Here is a 25,996-nt window from a genome sequence, read left to right on the forward strand (position 1 = left end):
TGTGTGTGTGTGTGTGTGTGTGTGTGTGTGTGTGTGTGTGTGTGTGTGTGTGTGTGTGTGTGTGTGTGTGTGTGTGTGTGTGTGTGTGTAAAGCCAGATAGGTTGTGCAGATACACATGACCATGAGAAAAGATGGTCTTCATTTTGTGGCAGAGTTGGGTTTAGATGAATTACCCTGCATCTGCCTCAACTTACCGATCTAATGGAGTTCATCTGTATTGAGATATGGCCAAATACTGTTTCTCTGACTCTGTGAACCTGCCATCAACATCAACCCTGTTTACTTTCTTATACACATCCCTGGTCGTATTGTTAACCATTGATTCATGTCAGTCCAAGGAGAAATATGATTTTTGTAATAGGCTATCAAAGTTTCTGTTCAGTTCATCATTCAGTTTCTGAAATCACTGTTGGGTTATGTCAACCAATGTTAACCAGCTATTTGGCTATTGGCATTGATTGAAAATGCTGTCTCATGCTGTCTTAAAAGGTTTTGTTAACATTTACTTGAATGCTTCCCTAATATTTGGACTGAATTTAACCAAAACCCTACTGGAAGTTGACTTGAAATGACAAGAAGAGGAACTTACCAAATTGCTATTCAAAGAAATTCAACACTGGGGAACATTCATCGATCCACCCATCCATCCATCAATCCATCAATCCATCCATCAATCCATCCATCCATCCATCCATCCATCCATCCATCCATCCATCCATCCATCCATCCATCCATCCATCCATCCATCCATCCATCCATCCACCTTTACTCACCCTCAAGTTGTTTCAAACCTGTATGAATTTCTTTCTTTAGCTGAACACAGGGGAAGATAGTTTGAAGAATGCCAAACAGTTAACTGGAGCCATTGACTTCTATAGTATTTTTTTTCCTACTATGGAAGTCAATGGTTCCAGTTAACTGTAAAAAAAAAAAAAAAAAAAAAAAAACTCCCTTGTGTTCAGCTGAAGAAAGAAATTCATACAGGTTTGAAACAACTTGAGGGTGAGTAAAGGATGACAGAATTTTCATTTTAAAGTGAACTATCCCTTTTAACTTTTTTTTTTTTTTTTTACTTTAGACAACCTAACATTAAAAGCTTGTCTATACAAGTTTGTTTCCTAAAAGTTAAAACTAATTGTCATATGAATTTCCTTAAAATGCACCTAATTTGAATTCCACTTCCTTGCGTTGTAATTTGAGTTTCATTTCTGCGTCCTTTTTGCTTCCTCAATTCAGTACAAATTCAAGGGTTTGGCTGCTCATGTTATCTCGACTTGTAAAACCACTTTTATATGTCTAGAGTCATCATCTCATGTCGCTGTACATAATTTGATCCCCTTTTCTGAAGTATTTTTAATTTCTTTATGGTGTGAAACATTAATTAGGGAACAATTACTGAGTGCATCTTTAAGTGAACATCACTGTTGTTGCAGCTTAATCTTGATAACAAAACTAAATCAACATTCATTCACAAGTATAATATGTGCTTGAACTGTAAGTCTATGTAGGAAGGAGCTGTTTTGGTTTATTTCACCAGGAAATGTGTCTATTTGTGCACGAGAGAGCTTGAAAACGAGCATCTGTGATCAAATTATTGCCTTTTGACTATTCTTTCATTCACTTGGCTTTTGCAAGTGTGAATCGGTTTTGAGGAAAACATTTGCATGTTTATATGTTTATTGATGAGTATGTTAGAGAAAAACCGAAGGGGTATGTTCATCTGTCTGCGCTAATGAGCCTCTTATCTTCAATATCTGTCCATCCATCTACATTTGTCTAATGAATCAAATTTCGCTGCTCAATGTTTCTATGCCGGCGCGCTCACATGTGTGTGTTCATTTCTCTGTTCTACTGCATACAAACGTGTGTGTGTGTGTGTGTATTTGTATGTGTGTGTGTGTGTGTGTGTGTGTGTGTGTGTGTGTGTGTGTGTGTGTGTGTGTGTGTGTGTGTGTGTGTGTGTGTGTGTGTGTGTGTGTGTGTGTGTGTGTGAGTGTGTGTGTGTGTGTGTGTGTGTGTGTGCACGCATGCATGTCTGGGTCTGTATTTGCTCTGTGCATGTGAGCGTGTATTCGTGTATGGAGAAGAGGTCACAGGAAGTCTGGTGGGCGACTCAGGTGGGCTTCTCTGAGGTCATAATCTTTGCCTGACTAACCATTGGCTGTCATGCTCTGGCTCCCAATGCTGCCAGTAACACAGACATAAAACTCCCCACACATACTCACAGGCACACCGCAACCCCCACTGCCACCCCCCCACCGACACACACACACACACACACACACACACATCATCTCCCTCTCTCATCATCCCTTCTCTCCAGTCTCAAAGAACAGACTGCTGAACACACACCTGCTTTCCATCGCAGCTCGGCTGCAGCAAAAAATAAAAGGAGAAAGAAAAAAGGTAACTGGGGTGTGTTCAAATGACCAGGGGGCTAGAGACTCCTCGTTCCAATCATTGCACCTCATGTTGTTTCTAAAAACAGGCTGAGAGGCCTAGTCATTTAAAAATGTGTTTGTACAACAGAACGTCCATGACATCAGAATTAAGATGAATGAATTTAAATATATAAGAAATGACAGTAATAAAACTTGACTTTTAGATAGGCTACATGCAGAATTCAAAAACCCTTGTTATTAGCGACACCGGTGGCTGTTAATTGAACTGCAGCCAGCAACTTATTACTCGTGCTCACACAACGTACGAGAGACTGAACGTGATTCAAAGCCCTGATATACTCACAACTAAGTTCTTTTTCATTCTTCACTTAGCTGAAAATACCTTTGCAGTAACACTGTTAATGAACATCCAGGCGCCTGAGAATAATATTTAATAATAATAATAAAGAATACGTCTGATCATACCGATGTGGATACATTTGCACCTGCTCTGCAATTCACCGCAACATGTCGACAGATGAGGTTATTAGAATTACACTGTTATGATAGTTTGATTATAAAGTATATTTCAGAATAAATGTAACCCCTCCTGTTCACACCGCCCCACTCCAAGCGGGACTCGAACCCGGGTCCGCCGGCATGAGTGTCGGATGCTATAACAAGGAGGCTAAAGACTTCAACCTCTAGTGTCAGTCTCTAGAGCGTTTCTTGATGTCAGAGGAGTGAGGTTTACTTGCATAGTGACTTCTAGCTGGCCTGTTACACTCACCCCATCCGGGTCACGGCACCAATGTAACCCCTCCTGTTTGAGCCGCCCCACTCCAAGTGGGACTCGAACCCGGGTTTGCCGGCATGAGAGTCGGACGCTCTAACAAGGAGGATAAAGGCTGAAACCTCTAGCGGCAGTCGCTAGAGCGTATCTTGAGGTCAGAGGAGTGAGGTTTACGTGCACAGCATCTACTTGCTGGCCTCGTTAAATATAGACTATAATAGAGATCTGGCTATGTGAGGCTATAGTTAGCATTAATCCTTTTTTTTCATAACACATTGAGATTACAGTACAGAATGGGTATTTCGACATTATCATGAACATCGTATAAGCATTCATTTAATGTGTCAGAAATGGAAGCAAGGCTCTCAGGAGGGCATGTGAACCGAGTCAAACTAGCCCAAGGCTATAGCCCCTAGCAGGCTAGCCCCTTTCACACTTACAGTCTTTACTGGTAAATGATCAGTAAGAGATCACGTGTGAGTAGGGCCTTTTCAAAAATACCGGTAAATTGGTTCAGGCAATTTACCTGTAAAGGAAGTTGTAACATTACCAGTAAATGACCTGTATAATGCTGTGTCAATGCAGAATTAATATTTTCTGTATGAGCATGTACGAGTTCTAAATGCACTAAAGCAAGAAGTCTGCTTTGGGCCAATCATAAAGTTCTTATGGAGATGACGTGATTACAGTACACTGTAAAAAAAAAAAAAAAAAAAAAAAATCAGGCCCCAATTGAAAATGTTCTAGTGACTGATCACATCAAAAAATTTAGTTGGCCAAATTTAATTCATGTAAATTAAATTGCATAAATTCACAGAAATTAAATTTGCCAACTTAAAATCAGTCACTAGAAATATTTCAATTGGGGCCTGATTTGTTTTTGTTTTTTTACAGTCTATACGGTCAGCTCATTTCTATGTAAATATGCACTAGATGTACATCTTAGACCGTTGCGTCATGTCTCGCAGTTTTGTGTCACGCTCGAGACCCAGTCTTTTTTTCCATTCATCAGTGCTGTGGCTCTGCAGTTGGATACTATTATGCATGTCTACTGTAAGTGCAAAAATGCTTTCTGTTTGATCATCCCCTTTTGTCATCACTCAGACGTCAATAATGTTCTCAAATTGAAAGTGATAAATATGAAAACGAAGACAACGGCATGCCGTTTAAACTGACATCACATATTTCACCTTTATTCTGATGAGTGAATGGTCTCTTAATGGTAGAAAATCCAAACACCATTGCTTGTGTGAATAGCATTTTTGTGTATTTAGCGGTAAAGTCATTCTGGTCATTTTACGGTAATTTACTAGGATTGCTGTGTGAAAGGGGCTATTGACAATCTAGGAAGGCGGGAAAGGTCTAGTTTTTATTTAAGTTCAGTTACAAGCTGTTCACATATTTGCAATAAAAATGTGATTAATACATTAAAAATATGAATATCATTTACAAATAAAAAATCAACAATAAAATGTAAAACATGTTGAAATCATAACACTACAGGACAATAATCAATACTCTGCAATACTTGAAATTGTATTTCGAATGACCTTTTTCTATGGTATTCTGTATTGTTGTGTTAAGTGAATGAGAAAGATAAACAGATAAATAGCAGGTTAGTTAAAGGTCTGTTGATATGGCATCACTATTATGATGAAACACCATTGTTACAGATCATGAGCCTTCCTTGGCATTGCTGTTGTTGTTTTTGAAGCACTTTTTGGCCTTTTTAGATTTGCGATATATATCGAGCACTGAGCCAAAAGTTGAGCGAGCGAGAATGAGGGATGAAGTGAAAGACATGCAAAGAGGTGGAGAGAGATGAACGCTCTTCCTGCTTGCCTGGTCTGTGAGCACACCATCAGTCTTTACTGGGAAATCTATGTGCCTGAACAATGTCTTCTCTAGCACAACAAGTGATGAGCCTGGCTTCGTCTGCAGAGAAAGAGGGGGGGGGGGGGGGCGCGATGGCGCGAGGGTGAGAAAGAGAGACAGAGAGAGGAAATTGTGAGCAGTTAAAAGGAGAGGGAGAGCAGAAGAGAAGAGAAAACAAATGCATCTCATTATCTAAGCGGGCTCCTCTGCAGTGCTCTCCTCAGCTATCAGTGTCCACACAGCTCCAATTGCTTCCTTTAAATCAGTTTGAAGCCCAAGCCTTGCCCCATCTGTCTCGGTGCGAAGCCCCTAGCTCCTCACCGCTGAGCTGCACACAGCAATAACGCCCCCTAGTGTCAGGAAAGTCAAGAGAGCAACTGACTATACCTGAACCACAACACCACGGCTCTATACCATGTGCCAGTTTGCACTGGGTATTTCTTTGGTTCATTTGCTAGGTTTTTTTTTTTTTTTTCCATAGCGACCGACATTAAGAAATTTATACTGTTTTGCTATAAAAGGTTGCCCCTCTGAGAAAAAAAAAAAAAAAAAAAAAAAACCTGATGACATCCAGCATAATTTGAGAATATTCCACAGAGCCTCTTGGGCTTCAAAGGAAAACAGAAGATCTATATCACAAATTATATTATTTGACTGTGACTTAGAATAATTTATTTGTTTGTTAATAATAATTAATGATGTTTTAGAAACTGTTTGTTTATTAAATATCTTATTGTTAATAATAATAATAATAATAATAATAATAATAATAATAATAATAATAATAATAATAATAATTATAATAATTATAATAATAATAATAATACATTTTATTTTATTACATTAATTATGATTACATATACTTATATTTACATATAATGTATTACATTTAATTATAATAATTACATGATTATATGATATAGTTTATTTTTAAAAATATAAATAAATTATAATACTCTCTCACACACACACACACACACACACACATACACACATAAACACACACAGGGATATACACAGCAAGTGAATATTTGTTTCTCAAAGTTGATGCGTTAGAAGCAGGAAAAATGGGCAAGCGTAAGGATTTGAGCGATTTTGACAAGGGCCAAATTGTGATGGCTAGACTACTGGCTCACAGCATCTCCAAAACTGCAGCTCTTGTGGGGTGTTCCTGGTCTGCAGTAGTCAGTATCTATCAAAAGTGGTCCAAGGAAGGAACAGTGGTGAACCGGGGACAGGGTCATGGGCGGCCAAGGCTCATTGATGCACATGGGGAGTGAAGGCTGGCCCGTGTGGTCTGATCAAACAGACGAGGTACTGTAGCTCAGATTGTTCAAGTAATGCTGGTGCTGATAGAAAGTGTCAGAATACAAATTACATCACAGTTTGTTGGGGCTCCATAGCTGCAGATCATTCAGGGTGTCGATATGCTGACTCATGTCCACCACCGAAAGTGACAACAGTGAGCACAGCATTAGAACTGGACCACAGATCAATGGAAGAAGGTGGCCTGGTCTGATGAATCACGTTTTCTTTTACATCACGTGGATGGCCAGGTGTGTGTGCGTCATTTACCTGGGGAACACATGGCACCAGGATGAACTATGGGAAGAAGACAAGGCAGTGTGATGCTTTGGGCAATGTTCTGCTGGGAAACCTCGGGTCCTGCCATCCATGTGGATGTTACTTTGACATGTACCTCCTACCTAAGCATTGTTGCAGACCATGTACACGCTTTCATGGAAACGGTATTCCCTGGTGTCTGTGGCCTCTTTCAGAAGGATAATGTGCCCTGCCACAAAGCAAAAATGGTTCGGGAATGGTTTGAGGAGCACAACAACAAACTTTATTTATTTTAACTCTAAGGTTATTTAAATATTTACGTATTATAAATAACTATTTTGTAGCGAGACATAATTTATCATTCTATTAATGTGTGTATAAATAATTGTATAGTTTATTATTGTAACCAGCTTTAATGCTATTTGTTTATTTTCATCTGAGCCTATAATTGATCAGAATATTATGTAGAAAACCTGTCAGACTTTATTGCCTCAGTTAAGAGTTTCAAGGGCCGTTCACACAGAATGTGTTCTTGTCGGAAGTATGTTTGGCCTTTTTAAATAATTTAGCTTTTAATAACACAAAGCCTACAGTTTTTGCCTCCTACCATTTTGCACCATCTAGGTTTTTAACGTTAAAGTGCTTCCTGTGTGAAAAGCCTCAAGTTCATAAGCAGGATTTTAAGATATTCTTTACACATTGTTCAACCAAAAATGATCCCGTTTCACACTTTTACATCCAATATCAAGCTCACATTGGAAAAACTGTGCAACTTGGATAAACTTGGACAGTGCCACATTTGAGTTCGATTCGTTTGAACAGAGCACAAAAACTGATTTTCACTCTCTCTCGTCAAAAGCGGCGAGAAGCGTTCTGTAGCCTCGAGCGATGCGGGGAAAGTTGCGCAGCGGAGAGGTAAGAGGGAGCGCTTTGATCGGCAGAGTGCGCGTCTCTTCTGCTGGAGGTGATTTGCAGCACTGTTGCTGCTTCTCTTTTTTTCCTATAAGCAGAGCGCTATGCTAGATTAGCATTTAGTGCATTTCCACAGGCTTGTCGACAGCACAGGGGCCGCGCTTCATCATCCGTCTGTGATTCACACAGGCGTTTCAATTGATGGTACGCTTCTCAGTGTCGTGCTGAGGCCACTAAAAAGTTAAAGTGCTCTGATAGAAAACAACCAAGAAACACTGCGAGGCCCTTCATTAAGATCTTAAATAACTATGTTCAGGGTTTATGAGGCCCTAAGTAAGATTTGTTTCACTATTTGTTTCAAAGCATTAAAGAGGACTATTATGCATAAATGTCAATTTATGTTTCTGCCGGTGGGTGCCCACACTCCAAACCTCACCCCCTTCGAAGATCTTTCATTTTTGTTTATTGAAAACTTGCAAGTGCAAATACTTTACCAACTAAATGTAACCCCATCTTTAATGCACTGTGTTCCCATGAGCAAATGATAAATTGGCTAAACATACACGTACACAACAAATGCCCCTTAAAACATTTTAACATGCCCTTGCTCAATACTTATTAGGCTATATTTTGTTTGTTTTTTCAACAGTACAGTCTTTTCTCCATGCGATGGTGTGCTTGATGAATTCATTACACACAAGTTATTCATGTCTTGTGAAAAGAAGCACACCGACTGCAATCAGATTACCATCCAAATAAAAACTGTACTCGCTAAAATTGCTCAAGTTAATGCTGGTTAGGTGTCAGAATACACAGTGCATTGCAGATTGTTGCTTATGGGGCTGCATAGCCCCAGATCAGTCAGGATGCCCGTGATAACCCTTTTCATTGCTGAAAGTGCCAAGAGTGGGCACGTGAGCATCAGAATTCGACCACAGAACAATGGAAGAAGGTGGCCTGGTCTGATAAATCACATTTTCTTTTACATCAAATAGATGGCCGGGTACGCGTGCGTCACTTACTTGGGGAACACATGGCACCAGGATGCACTAAGAAGGCAAGTCGGCGGAGGCAGTTTGATGCTTTGGGCAATGTTCTGCTGGGATAGCTTGGGTCATGCCATCCATGTGGATGTCACTTTGACACATGCCTCCTACCTAAGCATTGTTGCAGACCATGTACACCCTTTCATGGAACGGTATTCCCTGGTGGCTGTGGCCTCTTTAATGCACCCTGCCACAAAGCAAAAATGTTTCAGGAATGGTTTGAGGAGCACAACAACAAGTTTGAGGTGTTGACTCAGCCTCCAAATTCCCCAGATCTCAATCCAATCGAGCATCTGTGAGATGTGCTGAACAAACAAGTCTGATCCATGGAGGGCCCACCTTGCAACTTACAGGACTTAAAGGTTTTGCTGCTAACATATTGGTGCCAGATACCACAGCACACCTTCAGGGGTCTAGTGGAGTCCATGCCTTGACAACAATAATAATTTGTTCGATTAATATAGCACTTTTCAAGGCACTCAAGGTGCTTTACATAGAAGGGGGAATCTCCTCAACCACCACCAATGAGCAGCATCCACCCGGATGATGCGACGGCAACCATATTGCGCCAGAACGCTCACTACACACCAGCTGATTGGTGGAGAGGAGAGTGATGAAGCCAATCAGTATATGGAGATGATTAGGAGGCCATGATGGACAGGGGCCAATGTGCAAATGTGGCCAGGTTACACCCCTACTCTTTATCGAAGGACATCCTGGGATTTTTAATGACCACAGAGAGTCAGGACCTCGGTTTAACGTCTCATCCGAAAGACGGTGCTCTTTGACAGTATAGTGTCCCCATCACTATACTGGGGTGTTAGGACCCACACAGACCACAGGGTGAGCACCCCCTGCTGGCCTCACTAACACCTCTACCCAAAGATTTAGTTGGTGAACTATTCATTTATATTTTCTTCTACAGAACCCATGATTTTGTGCATGCACGGTCAACACAAAATGAACTGATCGCTCTCTGACAACTCGTTATTCCCAAGTCATATTAAGATTTGTTCAAAATTAACAAATCGTTCATAACCGACCTATCACTAGAACTAAACAGAGAAGAGAAGTACTGCAGCACTTTGTGTTTTTTGAACATTCAAGCACAGAAGCCTTTTCCAGTATACCCCATAAACAAAATCAAGACTTGGTTAAAAAGCATAATATGGCCACTTTAGAGAATAAAGATAATTGGTTCCATTTGTCAATAACATCTGTTTTTATTGTCTGTTTTAAGTGAGCCTGGGAAGCATATCATCTGAATTGCGCAGTTAAGCATTCAAGTCAGTAAAAATACTGACATAGCCAAAACAAATAAACCATGAATGATCGCAAAGGCTTTTTTTTATGTCGGACAAGTGGATAGGCATAAGTGAATACATATTTTACACAACCTGTATGATTTATTTATGCATGCATTCAATCTAACAAATAATTGATTAATTTGCATAGAGCAAACCACATGAGACTCATTTCCTTTACATTAGTTGACTATAAGCTGGGCATACTGATATGAATGATAATGTGTGCTTGTGAAGGGATACTATTACTTTTCAAAGCAATCAGACGTACAATTTTATTTCCTGCCAGACAATAAAGCGGGTATATATCTGTTAGATTAAAACTGAAGGATGGACCAGAGCCAGTGAAGCTAGACTCTTTTGACTTGACCAGATATCTGTGCGGTCACATACTGTAGCACATGCTAAAAAACCACTCAGAACTTATCTGCACTCCCACTGGCATTCGCTGCATTGTCAGCATGCGTTTGCATGAAGATGAACTTTGCTCAACTTCGTCTCTCACTAATGTTGCCTCAGATCACCAGCTCTCATTGAAAATGAATGACTTCTGGTCGCTTTGTTTCTGCAAAGCACTGTCAGTGTGAATGCCCTTAACATGATAGAAATTGCTTTTATTTCTTTGGTCAGGACATGGTGTAAACCAAACGTTAACTCTACCCTTACAGAGGAAATTTGTGATGTTTTCACTGAATTAAAGTATTTTCTTCCATCCTGGTTTAATATGCAGTGTTAACTTTACTAGGCATCATTACTTTAATTTTCCCTAAAATGCATTTTGAGTTTATTTTATAGATTTGAAAACCTGTAGGAAAAAAAGAGGTCCATCAAATGGTGGAAAATTACAAGTAAAATTGCATTAAAAAGTAATCCATTACAATATTGTTACTCCCTAAAAAAGTAACTTCTTGCATTAGTTACTTTTTATGGAAAGTAATGCATTACATAACTTTTGCGTTCACCTGGACTGGGCTTGCTTGTGTGTTTTTTAATAACAACAAAAAAGTTATATTCTTGGCAAACATAAAGGCCCTTTCACACCAAAAGTGAAATTAATAAGCCCCAGGCTGAAAGAAATGCACATTCATACCTGTACAGTAGAGGGACTTCTGGATTGCAGAATTATAAAACGCAGAAGAAACATAATTACTTCAGCAATAAAAATAAAATTACAAAAAACACTACAAATGAAACAAAAATGTGATGTTTATCTCAAGTTATTTTTTGCTTATTAGTATCATTGAAATGGATCATTAAAGGCCAGCAGCAAAAACAGTGATTAATAATGTGAGAATAAATACATAAAGTATCTGTAATTTAATATATTTAATTATTGCAGGTTTGCATAATATTTTTAGAGATTGATTTTAATTTAATCATGATGGATTATACTGAATCTGTTTTTTTTTTTCCAAGTGAGATAAGTAAATGCATTCTCCCATTTAGTCTAGAACTACAATAATCATCATTTTCACACACAGCCCACACAACGCCTCTACACTTACTCATGATGTCTCAACATATGGACAGTAGAGCCATCAGTCAATAAATGGAAACTTATTTGAAAAGTAACAGACATTTTGTTGTGAATTTAAAAGTAATATGTTACTTTACTAGTTACTTGGGAAAAGTAATCTGATTACATGCCTTAAGTTACTTGTAATGTGTTACCCCTAATGCTGAAAATTACGTTAAAATATATAAAAAATAATGATGTTAAAATGTTGCCACTTGTTGAGTGAAATAAAAAAGCATTTGTTTAATTGCATGATATACTTGCTGATAAATTCATTGGACTTTTAACAATTCATTATGTTTATTAATATATATCCCCAATGAAGATAAGTCAAAAACATCATATTATTGTGACAGATTAAATAGTTATTTTTTATGTTTTTGAACGAAGTCTCTTATGTTCACCTGATACAAAATACAGTAAAAAATAAAAATGTTCAATTTTAATGTCTTTTAAAATGTAATTTATTTATTCTTGTGAGGGCAAAGCTGAATTGTCAGCATCATTACCGCAGTCTTCAGTGTCACATGATCCCCTTAGAAAAACACATTATTTACTTTCTGTAGGAAACAGTTTTTTGCCTAAACCCTTCAAATTGTGCTTACTTGTGAATAAATTTCATCAATTTTGTCTTCAAAGTAGCTTGCTAAGAAACACAAGTGTTTGTGTGTGCTCATGTCTCTGTGTGTGTGTGTGAGTGTGTTTAAAGCTTTGAAATATCTCTTCAACCAGACACTAAATGAGTTCACAGCTTGCAATAAAATAATATATTGTGACAACCCCTGCAGGTTAATCTCTCCTCACCTTCTTCTTATTCTCTCTCTTGTCTAAGTCCCACCCTCACAGCCGTACATCCAGCTGGAGTCTGATGAGCCGTGGGTGGAGGGAGAAACATACACGGTGACCTGCATCGCTCCTGATGCAAAACCTCCAGCAGAAATCACCATGTTCAGAGGTACACCATCGCTTAAGAGCCCCACTCTTTATTACGTCCATTAAGCAGGGCTCTTATGAGATAATGACACTGTAGATACACAGCGCAGATACAAGATCAAAACTCTCTTTGGGAGCTTTCAAATCAGTGGCCAAGAGACTTCATGATTCATTTACTAAGTTTGTGTCACACCATCTCTTGGCAAGAAGTACCCTGAGGCAGCTTACCGACTCTAAAACTTTTGTGCTTTTTTTTCTTTCTTTCTTTCTCAGATGGAGAAGAGCTGAGCGAAACCGATTCTTTCACGATGTCAGGCTCACAGGATAAGCTTTCAAACACTCATGCCGAAGTCATGTAAGCCAAATAAAGATTATTTGCAGTTGACCTTGAGAATTTGTCCTTTTGGAATTAGAAAATAACTAAGATCATGTCTTTATAAATCGTATTTATAGGCAAAGAAACAATGGTTTAAGAAGAACTTTTCATTTCAAAAAGGTTTTCATTTAGATCAAGGTTTTCTCACAAAATAAAATTCTTGAATTGTGTATGTAAGCAATATTGGGGGGTTAATGCTATTTCATTCATTCTGACGTATTTACACTGTTGAAGAGTTGGACGTATATGGAATATTTCGGTGCCATTATAAAACAATGACATATAAAGTGCAGAATTTCTTGTCTGGGATGAGTGTGTGCGCACATCAACCAGAACGAGAGCGAGATCACGCCCATCAACGAGCTTCGTTCGGGGAGCCATCGGCAGCGCTGTCATTTAGTTTTTAGACCATAAAATCAACAAAGTCCCTAAAGAAGTGTGTTTCTGGTTGTGAGGGAAAGATAACCTTGTTCAGCTTCCCAAATAACCCAACGTTAGAAAAACGGTGGATGCAGTTTGTGTTCACAAGGCAGCAACAGTTTTTCAAGTGTGTTTGTAGTCGAATCTGCAGGCGATGAGTTAAACTGCCTGTGTTTTGTTGGCAATTAGCTCAAACGTATAGTGAATCGAAAGTTATCCAGTGATATTGCCATGATGTACATCGTGAGCATGTCTGTGCTTGTGTCTCTAGCTCCGCCCACTGCACGCCTCCACAAGCTCGGCTGTTCTCAGAAAGAATCGGTACAGCGCATCTGTCTTTTATAATTAGGATAAACTAAAGACTCTTCGGAGATATGAAAGATGCAGTACACTGCAAAAAATGCTTTTCTTACTCAGTATTTTTGTCTTGTTTCTAGTCCAAACATCTAAAAATTCTTAAAACAAGAAGTATTTAAGTAAAAATTATTGTCTTGTTCTGAGAAAAATAACTCAAAATGAAGAGAGTTTTTGCTTAAAATAAGCAAAATAATGAGATTAGATTAATAATAATAAGAATATTTTGCTTACCCCAAAACTCTAAATCATTTTTAGATGTTTCATAATGTAAGAATTATTTGATATTTTGACTAGAAACAAGACAAAAGTACTAAGTAAGAAAAGCATTGTTTTTGCAGTGTACTACTATAGGTACTCAAGATTAACATGAGATTGACAGAAACTCTGTGTGTTATGTACGCTTTAAAATAACAGGACATTCATGTCATTCAAAAACAATATTTTTTCTTTATTACAACCTCTTTTATGCTTCTCATGTTGTATAATTACCTAGATTGACCAAGGGATTTTAAAAAAATCTGCAGCCTCATAAATGTTTAGTCTATGGGCAAATCCTGAAATCCATGTGCACTTTTGTCAGAATATCTAAAACATGTACCTTCTGCATTCCACTTGCGCTGCACTCTTGAGTAAGGTATTGCTGAACAATCAAATCTTGGAGGCCAGGTACAGTTAAGTGTACACTGGCAGTGCTCCAGACTGGCAAATGAAGTAAAGTTATGAGATCACTGGGGTTGTGGGTAATTGTGGCAACACCGGGGATGAGAACGTGCCACTGTGTGAAACGCATTAACGCAAATCAACCCTGCTCTCTCTTACAGCATCAGGGCACAGAGTTCATACGACACGCGGCGGCTGACGTGTCGAGCGAAGAACCCAGCTAGCCCTCGAGCTCTTGAGACTGGCATGACGATGAGGGTATTCTGTAAGACCCCTGCATTGTGCAAATTCACGCTGAATGTGTTTACAATTGAGTAATAATTAATAGTGATATATGCCTTTTTTCTTTTCTTTTTTACGTGTTTGATGTGAAGAGCCACTGTATTTGTTATTTGAAATCTCAGTTCAAGCAGACTTGAATTAAATCCAGCACATGCTGTAAATAAGGAAAATCACCAAGACAAAAATCACCAAGTCATAGATTTTGCTCACATAGTGCCAAGTTCATGGCCACAGCGTTGCGACTCGTAGTCAATTGGGCCATTTTCCTGTCAAGTAGTACTTCTTGTCCTTTCACTGTGGGGAGAAATTTCCCCTCCAATCTGAGGCGATAACAACTTCCAAGTACCAAGAGTACACACTGAACCATTAAAGTCAACATAAAATGCTGTTTTTGATTCCACAATGCGAAACAGGACATTCAGTGAGGATTTTTTGTCATTTAGAGCTGATTGGATTGTGAGAATTGGTCTTTGTTTGACCGTTATTCAGTTTTAAAAATGCTATTTAAATGAACTTAAATACATTAGTTTACACCGACAAAAAAATTATTTAGGGTCAATTGTTAGGACCGTATTGGAACTGCCCTAGCTGTCTATTGTTCTTCTCCTACGAATCACATTTTTGAAGGGTCTAAACATGCTCAAACACTCATGAAACTTACGTGTCAGAAGTGATGAAAAATTACGTCTGATATGCGTTTCGGAATTAGGCATGGCAACATGTCTCGATAGCGCCACCTACAAAATTTCAATGAATTACCATTAGCACCATGAAATTCGAAAGAGACATATAACAGCTCAATGTCTAAAAGTCTTTGATAGCAAAATCTGAAAACCCAACAGGAAGTGAGATATTTTTAATTTTCTCTGCAAACTTTGTGCAGTTTTTGCCATTTCCAATACAAACTCCTTCTATGATTTTTATTAAGATAAATATCATATTTGCTTAAGGCGGGCGTACACGGTGCGATTTTTGCTGTCGTACGAACTCGCATGCGATTTTTTTTTTCTTGGGAGAAATCGCGTGGACATCGTGGATGCTCGTATGGTCGTGGCTCGCACAGTGTGAGAGGAAATACGAGACGAGCCGAGCACGTTAAGAGCACCTCCCGACCTTACGATAATTTTAAACATGTTTAAAAACTTCGGGGAGTCGGCCCGATTTTTACCTGCATATGGCTGTCCCCTATAGCCAAATCATGCACAAGCACGTCACATATGCTCAATCTATAACTATAATTAGCTCAGTGGCTGCCACATACTGCGTTCACACACACACACACACACACACACACACACACACACACACTTTCTCTCTCTCACGTGCACTCTTCTCTCTCCCTCTGGTTGTTTCGGTTAAAAGGAATGGCTGTTCTCTGCTTTTCAACAAATCATTTTCACATCTTTTTTCTTTATTTTTTGTATCTAAAGCTATTGCAGCAACATTGAAAGCTCCGGTGTCTGTGTTACATGAAAACTCGTGTGATCGCGGCCGGCTCGCGGTGCAAACAGTCGTGCCGTGTACCAGCTGATTTGATGCGATGATCAAATTAAATGACTCGTAGCGTCTACAATATCTCACGACCTTCCGAGTGTCCAAATTCGCACAGTGTACGCCCGCCTTTAGTCTAACCTAAAGACCTTTGCGATGTTATATTTGAAAAGTCTTGAGTTTTCGGGGAGTCTGTGACGGCCTGACAAAATTTGATTGTCCACCATGACACAGAAAGCTGCCTCAAACTGCACACGTTTGATAAGAGTCCTGGCCTGAAGACATCTACCTGGAAATATTCAGTTATTGTCATAGCACTACCTGCGAGTAACAGGAAATGGCATGCTTTACACTGTGATTAACCCCCAGAAATACATGTAAATATGCCATGTGAAGTATCAAACATGCTAGAAACACGACAACTCATGCTCATGCATCCGATTAACGGCATGAAAACTTCACATGTTTGATAAGTCTTGCCCTAAACACATATAGATGACAGTATTCAGTTATAGTAATAGCGCCACCCACTGGCAACAGGAAGAGACTATTTAACACTGTGGTGCACTAATAGCTATGTACTAAAATCAGGGTATTCTCACAAAAATGCGTATAAATAGTACGAGTGTGCAATGTCGTGGAATGTTTACGCCAAAACTAATTTTGGGGTGCCTATGGCACGCTGTTTTTCGCGTGCATATGATATGCATTTTATGGCGTATTATACATACGAACGTATTATACATTGAATGATCGTGCCCCACCATATCACACTGAGACGAGAGATTTATGTATTTTATTTCTGGAAAAAATGTGAGTGTTTCAACTTTTAAAATTAATTCCTATGAAAGTTAAGCTTCCAAAGGCATGAACTGAAAATGCGCCAGACTGAACACGCGCTGTGAATGTATGTCACGGCCGCGCTTGCCTCAGCTTTTGTGATGAATATAATCTGACTCCTGCTTTGTTTGTGCCGTGACTCTCGATCGGCTCACTCACATTATATTGAACAGACACGTTCAGTTTTTAATTGTAGCATCTGTTCTCTAACTGAACTGATTTTATGAAAATGAAAATGGTGGGCAAATGATCCAGTAATCCAATAATTCATCTTTGGAAGTGGCCTCATAGGGCAGTGAGGAAATTGATGTGCATTCTGGGAGTTGTTGTCTTTCATCCCCATGAGACAAAAATACATGTTCTGTCTTTTCTCAGTCTAGAAGGCACCAAATTATTTCACATTTTAAAATATAATTTCCCATTTCTACTCCATCAATCACTGAAGTAACCCGTTAAGTGCATTTTGCCCACGTGGTCTGTTTTCCTAAAGCCACCGGGTGGTGTTGTGCGAGGGCCCTTTCATTACTGCTTGCATCTTTAATTATAGTTGGATCATACAGAAATACAATAAATATTCACCCAAAAATAAAAATTCATAATTATTTACTCATCCTCATACGGATCTCCTAACGAGACATTGGATGAAAAATAATATTTCAATGCTTTCCCATTCTTTTATAAAACTTTTCAATCCTCCCAATAATCTTTGTGTTTACTTGCAAAACTTTTTTGATGGAAATAATATGAAGTGGGAGGCAAAATAATGAATTTTCTTTTCTTTTTTTCTTCTTTTATTTTTTTTTTTTTTTTTGCGAGAGAGCACAAAAGTTTTGCGTGTGGACACAAAAGCATCAATATATATATATATATATATATATATATATATATATATATATATATATATATATATATATATATATATATATATATATATATATATATATATATATATATATATTTTTTTTTTTTTTTTTTTTTCTTGTCCATCACCTTATAGGGGCTACGTTTCAAACCTGTATTTTGAAGGTACTATAAATGGGGTTCAAAACTTCACTGGACCTCAGTGACATTCATGATCAAAATATCTTCTTTGTGCAAACTTTTTTGAGTAAACAATCCCTGAAAGGTAAAAAATTCCAGGTTTCGTTTCATATTGAACAAAATTGAAACACCAATGTCCATTCAAATCAGTTTAGGGCATGTTTTATTACACATTTCCATGTTAAGTTTGCACGCTTATCTGTTATGTTATTAGGTGATAGCTGATGCAGGCTAATGCACATATTCCATGTGATATGATGCATTTCACAGGCATAAGCTTCTAGCGAAACGCCAATCACATTTTTTCTGCTCACTAAATTTATGCTTTAAAACATTGCCCCCCTTCACTCACCCCAGCTCATGGTTCCATTACTGCCCAGCCAGTGCAATAAGTGCTAATGTAGCAGAACCGATGGCCAGCAACGCTGTCTTACTCAGCACGCCTGGCCCATCAAATCCAACTTTCCACTGGCCATTTTCATCTGCAGCAGATTGTGAGCAAGACGGCACTTTGTCATGGCAGACTCTCATCCGTCCATCGTGCCCGCTTCCAAACTGATTGGGGCAATAACAAAGAGCGGCCCAGTACCATAATTTATTTTATGGCGAATGTATTATTCAGCTCCACTGTAATTTATTCATGTTCCACATTGCCTTATTACGGTTTAAACATCTGTTATTTTGGTTTATGGACTGGTGCCAGTGTGTGGGTCGCTCTTTATTCTTAATGGTTTCATCAAAGAGACAAGCGATGTCTTCCCGCTGCACTGGCGTTAAATGTCCTCGATTTAACAATGCTGTACGGAACTAAAATAGAGTCATGCTCTTCCTGATACTGAAACTTTTAGTCGTTTTTCTATCTTTTTCTCTCTTCTTACATTTCCATCTCTCCCGACTGGCTCTAACATGAAAAGATGCCCATCTTCACAGAACAAAGGCGAGATCTTTTGTTTTAATAATATTTCCCCTCCTTTTCGCGCATGAACTGTACTCATTTCATTTCTTCTTAAGAACAGCCGAGCCGTGCTGTGATCCCTGCGAATGCATACAAATGATTCAAACTTTTGTCTATTGATGTTGTAACCCTTTATTCTCCTGTGACTTCCTTCGCTCAGTTCCCCCGCAGGCTCCGGTGATCATGGGGTTAGAAAACGAAGAGGTCAAAGCTGGTTCCTTTCTGAGGGTGGTGTGCATGTCGTACGGAGGCAACCCTTTAGCCACTCTGCATTGGAGCAAGGTGAGAGATATATAAGAAATTCTTCCTCGGTTGCCCTTTTCCTTTTTTAGAAATAATTACTTGGCCTTCACCTTTACTTCAATTGGATACAAAATAAGACTTTGCGTTTGACTTTTAGTTATTGAATAAACTTATATTTCCCATAAAAATAAAGAAACAATTCTGTTTGATTGGTAACACCTTACAATAATAGTTATAATAATGATGATAACAATAGTTAATGCATTAGTTATCAGTGTTGGGAGAAAGTGCATTACAAGTAACATGAGTTCCCTATATCGAGGGAACTTCGCACTGCGTCGAAATGACGAATTTGGGGATGCTCCCTAAGCATCAACGCATCTGAAGTATGAATGAAACTAGTTCAATCCTGATTGGTGCTACGTCATGACGTAGATGTGACGGCATACCCAGAAGCTATAAAGGGGAGCCCGGCGCATTGAAGCGTCAGTTATCGCTCTTCAGCATAATGCTCTGTGTGTTTTAAAGACTGTCTGTCTATTTATTGTTGTTTGTCTCCTATATATCAAAGAGACCAATATATATATATATATATATATATATATATATATATATATATATATATATATATATTAAAAGAATGGCGACTGAATTTAAGAGGTGTTTGCATCCGTGTCCCCGCTTCATCTCGGGAACAGACACACACTCTCTATGTGTGCAGTGCCTGGGCATTCAGCATGCTCAGCGTCAGCCGCTCACGATGACGCTCCGGGTGCTGCGGTCTCGGTTGGCTGTCTTTGACGAGGCCAGCCAACCACGTGAGCCCCGTGGTTCTGGGCCCGCAGATCATGGGGCTCACAGCTGGACTTGTCAGCGGAGATTGAGACTGCCGAGGCACTTTCTCAATCTTCCTCTGACAGTTCAGAGGTTCTCCCACCTCGTGTGGAAGCCTGCGAAGCGGCTTCTTCCCCCGGGGTGGAGAATCTGATGTTGATCCTCTCCGGATCCGAGGATCCGGACGAGATTAACATCGAGGCTTATTGAGGTACTGACTTGAGCCGTGGCCAAAATTAAACATTGAATGGCCACAAGAGAGACAGGAAGTCTGCAATCTGCCTTCACCTATAGCCTTGAGAGCCCATTCTAACAGGGGGCATGGCCTCGTCGGTGGCCCTTCTCTCCAGAGTCCCTATGCAGGACATCTGTGAAGTGGCCAGTTGGGCTACTCAGCACACTTTTATAAGATTTTACAGCTGAATAAATGAATAAATTTTTTTTGTATATTTAGTTGAATAACTTAGATCATAATTTTAGTGTCCCCAACTGAGCAAGCCAAGCCAAAGACGACAGTGGCAAAGAACCAAAACTCCATCAGGGCATGATGGAGAAAAATAAAACTTGGGAGAAACCAGACTCAGTCGGGGTGCCAGTTGGCCTCTGGCCTATTATTAAACAGTGTATAATTATTACTCTGGCACCCTTGCAGGTCATAAATCATATTAGATAGGAATATTCAAAATTTTGGGTATCACGTAAGAGATGGATTCATTTAGGATGGCGTGTCGATTACACAAGAGTATGAATACTTGAAAGAGTTATTGCGCCGGAGACGGGTTTATTGAGGATGACGTGCCAGTGAGGCAAATTCAGAGGAGACATCAATTGACACGGTCTCAGCAGACACTCCAGGATGAGCTGGTCATGTCCAGACGCAGGTCCACCATCCGATCCGGACACGGCCTGGATCCGGACGGCTGCAGTAAACCTTGGGATAAAAAGAGAGACTAACATTAGTGTGGATGCCACTCTTTTTATGATGTAACAAGTACATCAGGTGTTATGGGAAGTGTTCCCGGTTCCGGCTGACCTAGTTAATGCAGCCTAACAATCAGTCAATTGATTTGAATAATGAAAGTTAAAAATGTTCTATGTGTATGCCATAGTAAAGAGATGCGATTTTAGTCTTGAATTAAACTGACAGAGTGTGTCTGCCTCCCGAACAATGCTAGGAAGACTATTCCAGAGTTTAGGTGCTAAATAGGAAAAGGATCGACCGCCTGCAGTTGATTTAGATATTCTAGGTATTAACAACTGGCCAGAGTTTTGAGACTGCAATAGACGTGATGGAGTATAATGTGTTAAAAGCTCGCTAACCCAAAAGAGCATCTTTGGGATGTGGTGGAAAGGGAGCTTCGTGCCCTGGATGTGCATCCCACAAATCTCCATCAACTGCAAGATGCTATCCTATCAATATGGGCCAACATTTCTAAAGAATGCTTTCAGCATCTTGTTGAATCAATGCCATGAAGAATTAAGGCAGTCCTGAAGGCAAAAGAGGGTCAAACACAGTATTATACTGTATGCTGTTCTTAATAATCATTTAGATAAGTGTATTGAAAAATGCCTTGGCTCTTCCAAACATTATAATGGCAGTAAGTGGCACCCCAAAAAAGTGCATCCATCCATTATAAAAGTAATCAATACGGCTACTGGTGGTTAATAAAGGGCTTCTGAAGTGAATCGATTGGTTTGTGTTTCAGACAGACCCCCTTCCGTTTTCCACTTTCGGAAAAAGAGTAACTGACCACAGAGAGATGTACACTTTCTTAGAATGCCGAGTAACTAGAGACCAGAGGTAGGTGATTTGAGGGTCAATGCATTAAAATACTTTTATATTGCATTATACATTAAGACTTTAAGTAAAATGTTACAAATGTAACATCTGGGTTACGTACGTAGCCCTCATTCCCTGGAACTAAGTAACACGATTACTTACTTTTTCAGGGATTGTTGTGCATATTGTAATGCATTACTTTTAAAAGTAACTTTCCACAACACACAATACTTTTGTTACAATATTCAAGTTATTTAATGAAAATGCAACTGTTCATTGTTAGTTTATGTTAGCTCAGGTCTATTAAATTATTATGTATTAGTACATGTTGAAATCAAAGTTATCCAAGAATAATGCTTTAGAAATTTTTGGAGTGTTGTTGGTTCATGGTAACTAATGTTAAAAAAAGTTTTTTTTTAAATTTATTTTTTAAATATCTTAACACTATTAAGACATTCCATAGACATGAATATATTCTTAATGTATAAAACATTGCATCAAATATTAAATTATGAAATTATTGTATGGTACAGTACTGTGAAGAAGTTTAAGACCTCTGAGGTGAGGTGGGAGAGGCCAAAATCATTATTTTTGGGTGGAATATTTCTTAGTAGCTATTATGTTAATTTGATAGCTTATCTAACAAATGTAATAGTTCACGATCCAAAAAGTCCGAAAAGTCATGGGACACCAAAGTGTACTGCATTCATAGAAAGTGCCACTTAGATAAATTGGTCCAAATGTGACATTAAACAGGTAGCTGTTAGATGAAAAATTATGGGCTGCATCGTTCAACCATGTGAAAGCTGTTTACCAAAATGCTTTGCAGGCCAATTACCATGAATGCAATGCCAGAGTAAGGTCACAGTGGAACGCAGGTTGCTAAAGTAATTTGAAGCTAGCTAGATTCTGGCAGGTGCGCCAGTGGTTTTATATTCTTTAAATGTTCCCAACCTCAGATATTATGAAGCATTGGCATCTCAAACAACTTAATAAATGTGATCCAAAGCGTCAGTGCCACTGAACATTCTGCTGAGACTGTGTCGGAGGACTAGCTCAAGATAACAGCGTGCATATGTTCATGAAGAGACTGGGCTGAGAGCACAGAATGAACGAAAGCAATGCTTTTTTATAAAGGCAATTCAACGCTTCTTAAAGACACTCTGACAGTGGCTCTCGGGTAATGTTAAGTGAACTGCCCTTGTGTAAATTCTCCTCTTAAATAGGACACTAAGAATCTATGATAAATGTATTTTTTCAACCATTTCTTTAGTGTGTGTGTGTGTGTGTGTGTGTGCGTGCGTGTGCGTGTGCGTGCGTGTGTTCGTGCGTGTGTGTGTGAGAGAGAGCAGCAAGCCTAGGGGAAAGCTCAGAGCTGCAACCAAGAACTTTATTAAACGTCTGTGTTTAGAGACAGAGAGGAGACATCAAGCTTTAAATCATTTGCAAGTGAAGTCTAGGCAGCCCAATCTACTTTTCAATTCTAGTAGTGTCCCGCAGACTGACTCACAGTGGAGACTCTCAGTTTACTTTGATAAAATGTGTCAGTTCTGACATCTCTAATAATTTTCAGCTAATGCAAATGTTAGCGTCTGCAAAGGCTTTGACTGGATGACTGATTTCAGACACAAATGTATTTTTCTAGATGTAAAGTTTGTCTATCTATCTATCTATCTATCTATCTATCTATCTATCTATCTATCTATCTATCTATCTATCTATCTATCTATCTATCTATCTATCTATCTATCTATCTATCTATCTATCTATCTATCTATCTATCTATCTATCTATCTATCTATCTATCTATCTATCTATCTATCTATCTATCTATCTATCTATCTATCTATCACTCTACCTGTCTGTCTGTCTGTCTGTCTGTCTGTCTGTCTGTCTGTCTGTCTGTCTGTCTTTCTGTCATATTGTCTATTGGCAAAATGTACAGACTTTCAGCTGTGTGCAATGAACAGACCAAACAAAATGTATTGAAATATCTCGACACAATAAATGTTTCAAGTGGTTTCCCCTAATTCCACACAACACCTAGCGGCAGCAAATCTAATATGCAGTGAGTGTCGTCTAGCATCTCTCCATAGACTTGTGAGCTAGAAAACCCAAAACTCTGGTCAGGCCAATCACATTGTGGATAGAGTTGGTGGGCGGGCTTAAGATAATGACGGCAGAGTTGTGACGGTTCCGTGTGCTACTTGTAAACAAAGAAGCTGGCGAATGGCTTTGGCCGCGACTCTGGAAGACTTGGAGTAAAGCTTTTCTTTGAAAAAAGAACAAATATCAGCACTGAAGTCATTCTTAAGAAGGGAAGATGTGTTCGGAGTTTGGCCGACCGGATATGGCGATAGTTTAATTATCAACTAGCTCCGCTTCACGCTGCTCTGATTGATTGTAGCGCTATCCAATTGCGTGCAGAGGGAATTTGAAAGACAACCGTTTATCCCGCCCCTCGGATTGAGCCCTGTCAATGGTGAGTTTCCAGACCAAACATCTTGATGTGGGTCTGGCTTCTAGCTCCAACTAATGAAGTTGTAAGGGATTCTATTCAGTGGGTTGAATAATTTTGCCAACAAACCTGATTTGCAATGGGAGTTGAATAATTTTGATTACAACTCTATCTATCTATCTATCTATCTATCTATCTATCTATCTATCTATCTATCTATCTATCTATCTATCTATCTATCTATCTATCTATCTATCTATCTATCTATCTATCTATCTATCCATCCATCCATCCATCCATCCATCCATCCATCCATCCATCCATCCATCCATCCATCCATCCATCCATCCATCCATCCATCCATCCATCCATCCATCCATCCATCCATCCACCCACCCACCCACCTACCCACCTACCTACCTACCTACCTTTTTCTTGTTCTGTCTTTCAGTCTGTTTGTCTCTCAGTTTGTGCCGTCTTTTCTCTTTCTCAGAATGGAGAAGTCCTGTCCACTAGCTGGGAGGTGGATGTCCTGTCCCGTAGGTCCAGTAGCGTGTTGAAAATGGAGGTGAAGCCAGAGGACAATCATGCTGTGCTGCAGTGTGAAAGCATCAACCAAGTGTCTCATTCACCAAAGTCCCTCACTCGCACTCTTACCGTCCTCTGTGAGTAGTACAAATATAAAATAAAAAATCCTTCTGCTTGAAAACCCATCAAACTTCTAAGAAGGCCACAAGCCTGTTGTTGCTAGTTGTTTTCAGCATAGCCTTGAAACAAAAGCTTGATCTTTCATGACACTGTCACTTATCATAAGCCAATTACACATGGCTGTATAATGGATGACAAGTAAATCAGGTCAATACTTTCTGCTGCTCTCAGTTTCTGTAATCTTTCCTCAACAGAGGATGGTTTGTTACGGTCTTGTCTAAATGTCAAATAACCTTGTCTTATCTCAAATCTACTTTCATTTGCACAAACGCCTTATTGAGAATACATCCTAATGCACACACAAACTGATGCCAATGATCAGCTAGATCATTATTTCAGTACTGTAAGAGGATCATGAGAACGTATTTTGATGTCCTCAAATCCTTTGTGACATGACTAGCGTGTTTAAACAATTTGCTGGGAAGATATGCTGACTGTCCATTTATCTTGCTTCTCTTTCTGTTGTGGTAATCACTTTTTCTCACAGTTGAGCCAGCTGAGGTAACGTTACTGGGCTCCTTTGAAGCTGTAGAAGGACAGGAGATCAATCTGTGCTGTTACACTTCCTCTAGTAATCCGCCGGTCCACATCCGCTGGTGGCTCGGGTTCAAGGAGCTCAACAGAACGGATGTTACCATCTCTGAGGTATTTAACTTAGCACTTAACAGGCAAGGTAGAGGATGTGGAAACTCTTCTCTTATAAAAATGACCATATTAGTTTCTAAACAAGTTTCTTCTGACAAACTCCCATCTAAACACTCACACGAACCATTTCACCAACAGCGAAAGGCTTTGTGAGGTGTAGCGCTTGATTAAAGGAATATTTTTCAATTATTGTGTGAAATAAAGCCGGCGAGCCTTGAACCGAGAGTGATTCAAAGTCTCCATCAAGACTGTGCTTTTACTTTAGATTCTATTAGTTACTACATAATATTCTGTGAGATCAGGGGCTTTTAGAGTCTCTCTTTTTTTTAATCTCCAGCTCTTCCTCTCCAGAGGTTGATTTGAATGAAACATAAGTGAATAAAAGCCGACCCGAGGCTGCTCAGTGCTTCACAGGACACTCCTTGTTCATTTGGAGGTGTTTTACATCTGATCTTTCATTTACATGCCGGTGCTAATTTATTATTTTCTCTCCGAGCTACTCTTTATGATATTTTCTAATAGTTTGGCCGTAATTAACCATGAAGGCAGGGTCAACTCTCTGAGCCGGTGTAAATTAGAGCT

The 25,996-nt window shown here is 39.2% G+C and overlaps 1 protein-coding gene across 2 annotated transcripts in view; it reads left to right on the forward strand.

Moving 5' to 3' along the window:
* nphs1 (NPHS1 adhesion molecule, nephrin) overlaps positions 1-25,996 on the forward strand; it is a 131,505-nt gene that overhangs the window by 60,415 nt on the left and 45,094 nt on the right. For both annotated transcript variants that reach the window (XM_067450281.1, XM_067450280.1), the window contains exons 5-10: positions 12,224-12,346; positions 12,598-12,679; positions 14,299-14,402; positions 18,907-19,028; positions 24,555-24,726; positions 25,257-25,414. In XM_067450281.1, coding sequence (XP_067306382.1) covers positions 12,224-12,346; positions 12,598-12,679; positions 14,299-14,402; positions 18,907-19,028; positions 24,555-24,726; positions 25,257-25,414 — 761 coding nt within the window. The remainder of the gene's footprint in view (positions 1-12,223; positions 12,347-12,597; positions 12,680-14,298; positions 14,403-18,906; positions 19,029-24,554; positions 24,727-25,256; positions 25,415-25,996) is intronic.

The sequence above is a fragment of the Pseudorasbora parva genome, chromosome 8, assembly GCF_024679245.1.
Source record: "Pseudorasbora parva isolate DD20220531a chromosome 8, ASM2467924v1, whole genome shotgun sequence".
NCBI classification, from domain to species: Eukaryota; Metazoa; Chordata; class Actinopteri; order Cypriniformes; family Gobionidae; genus Pseudorasbora; species Pseudorasbora parva.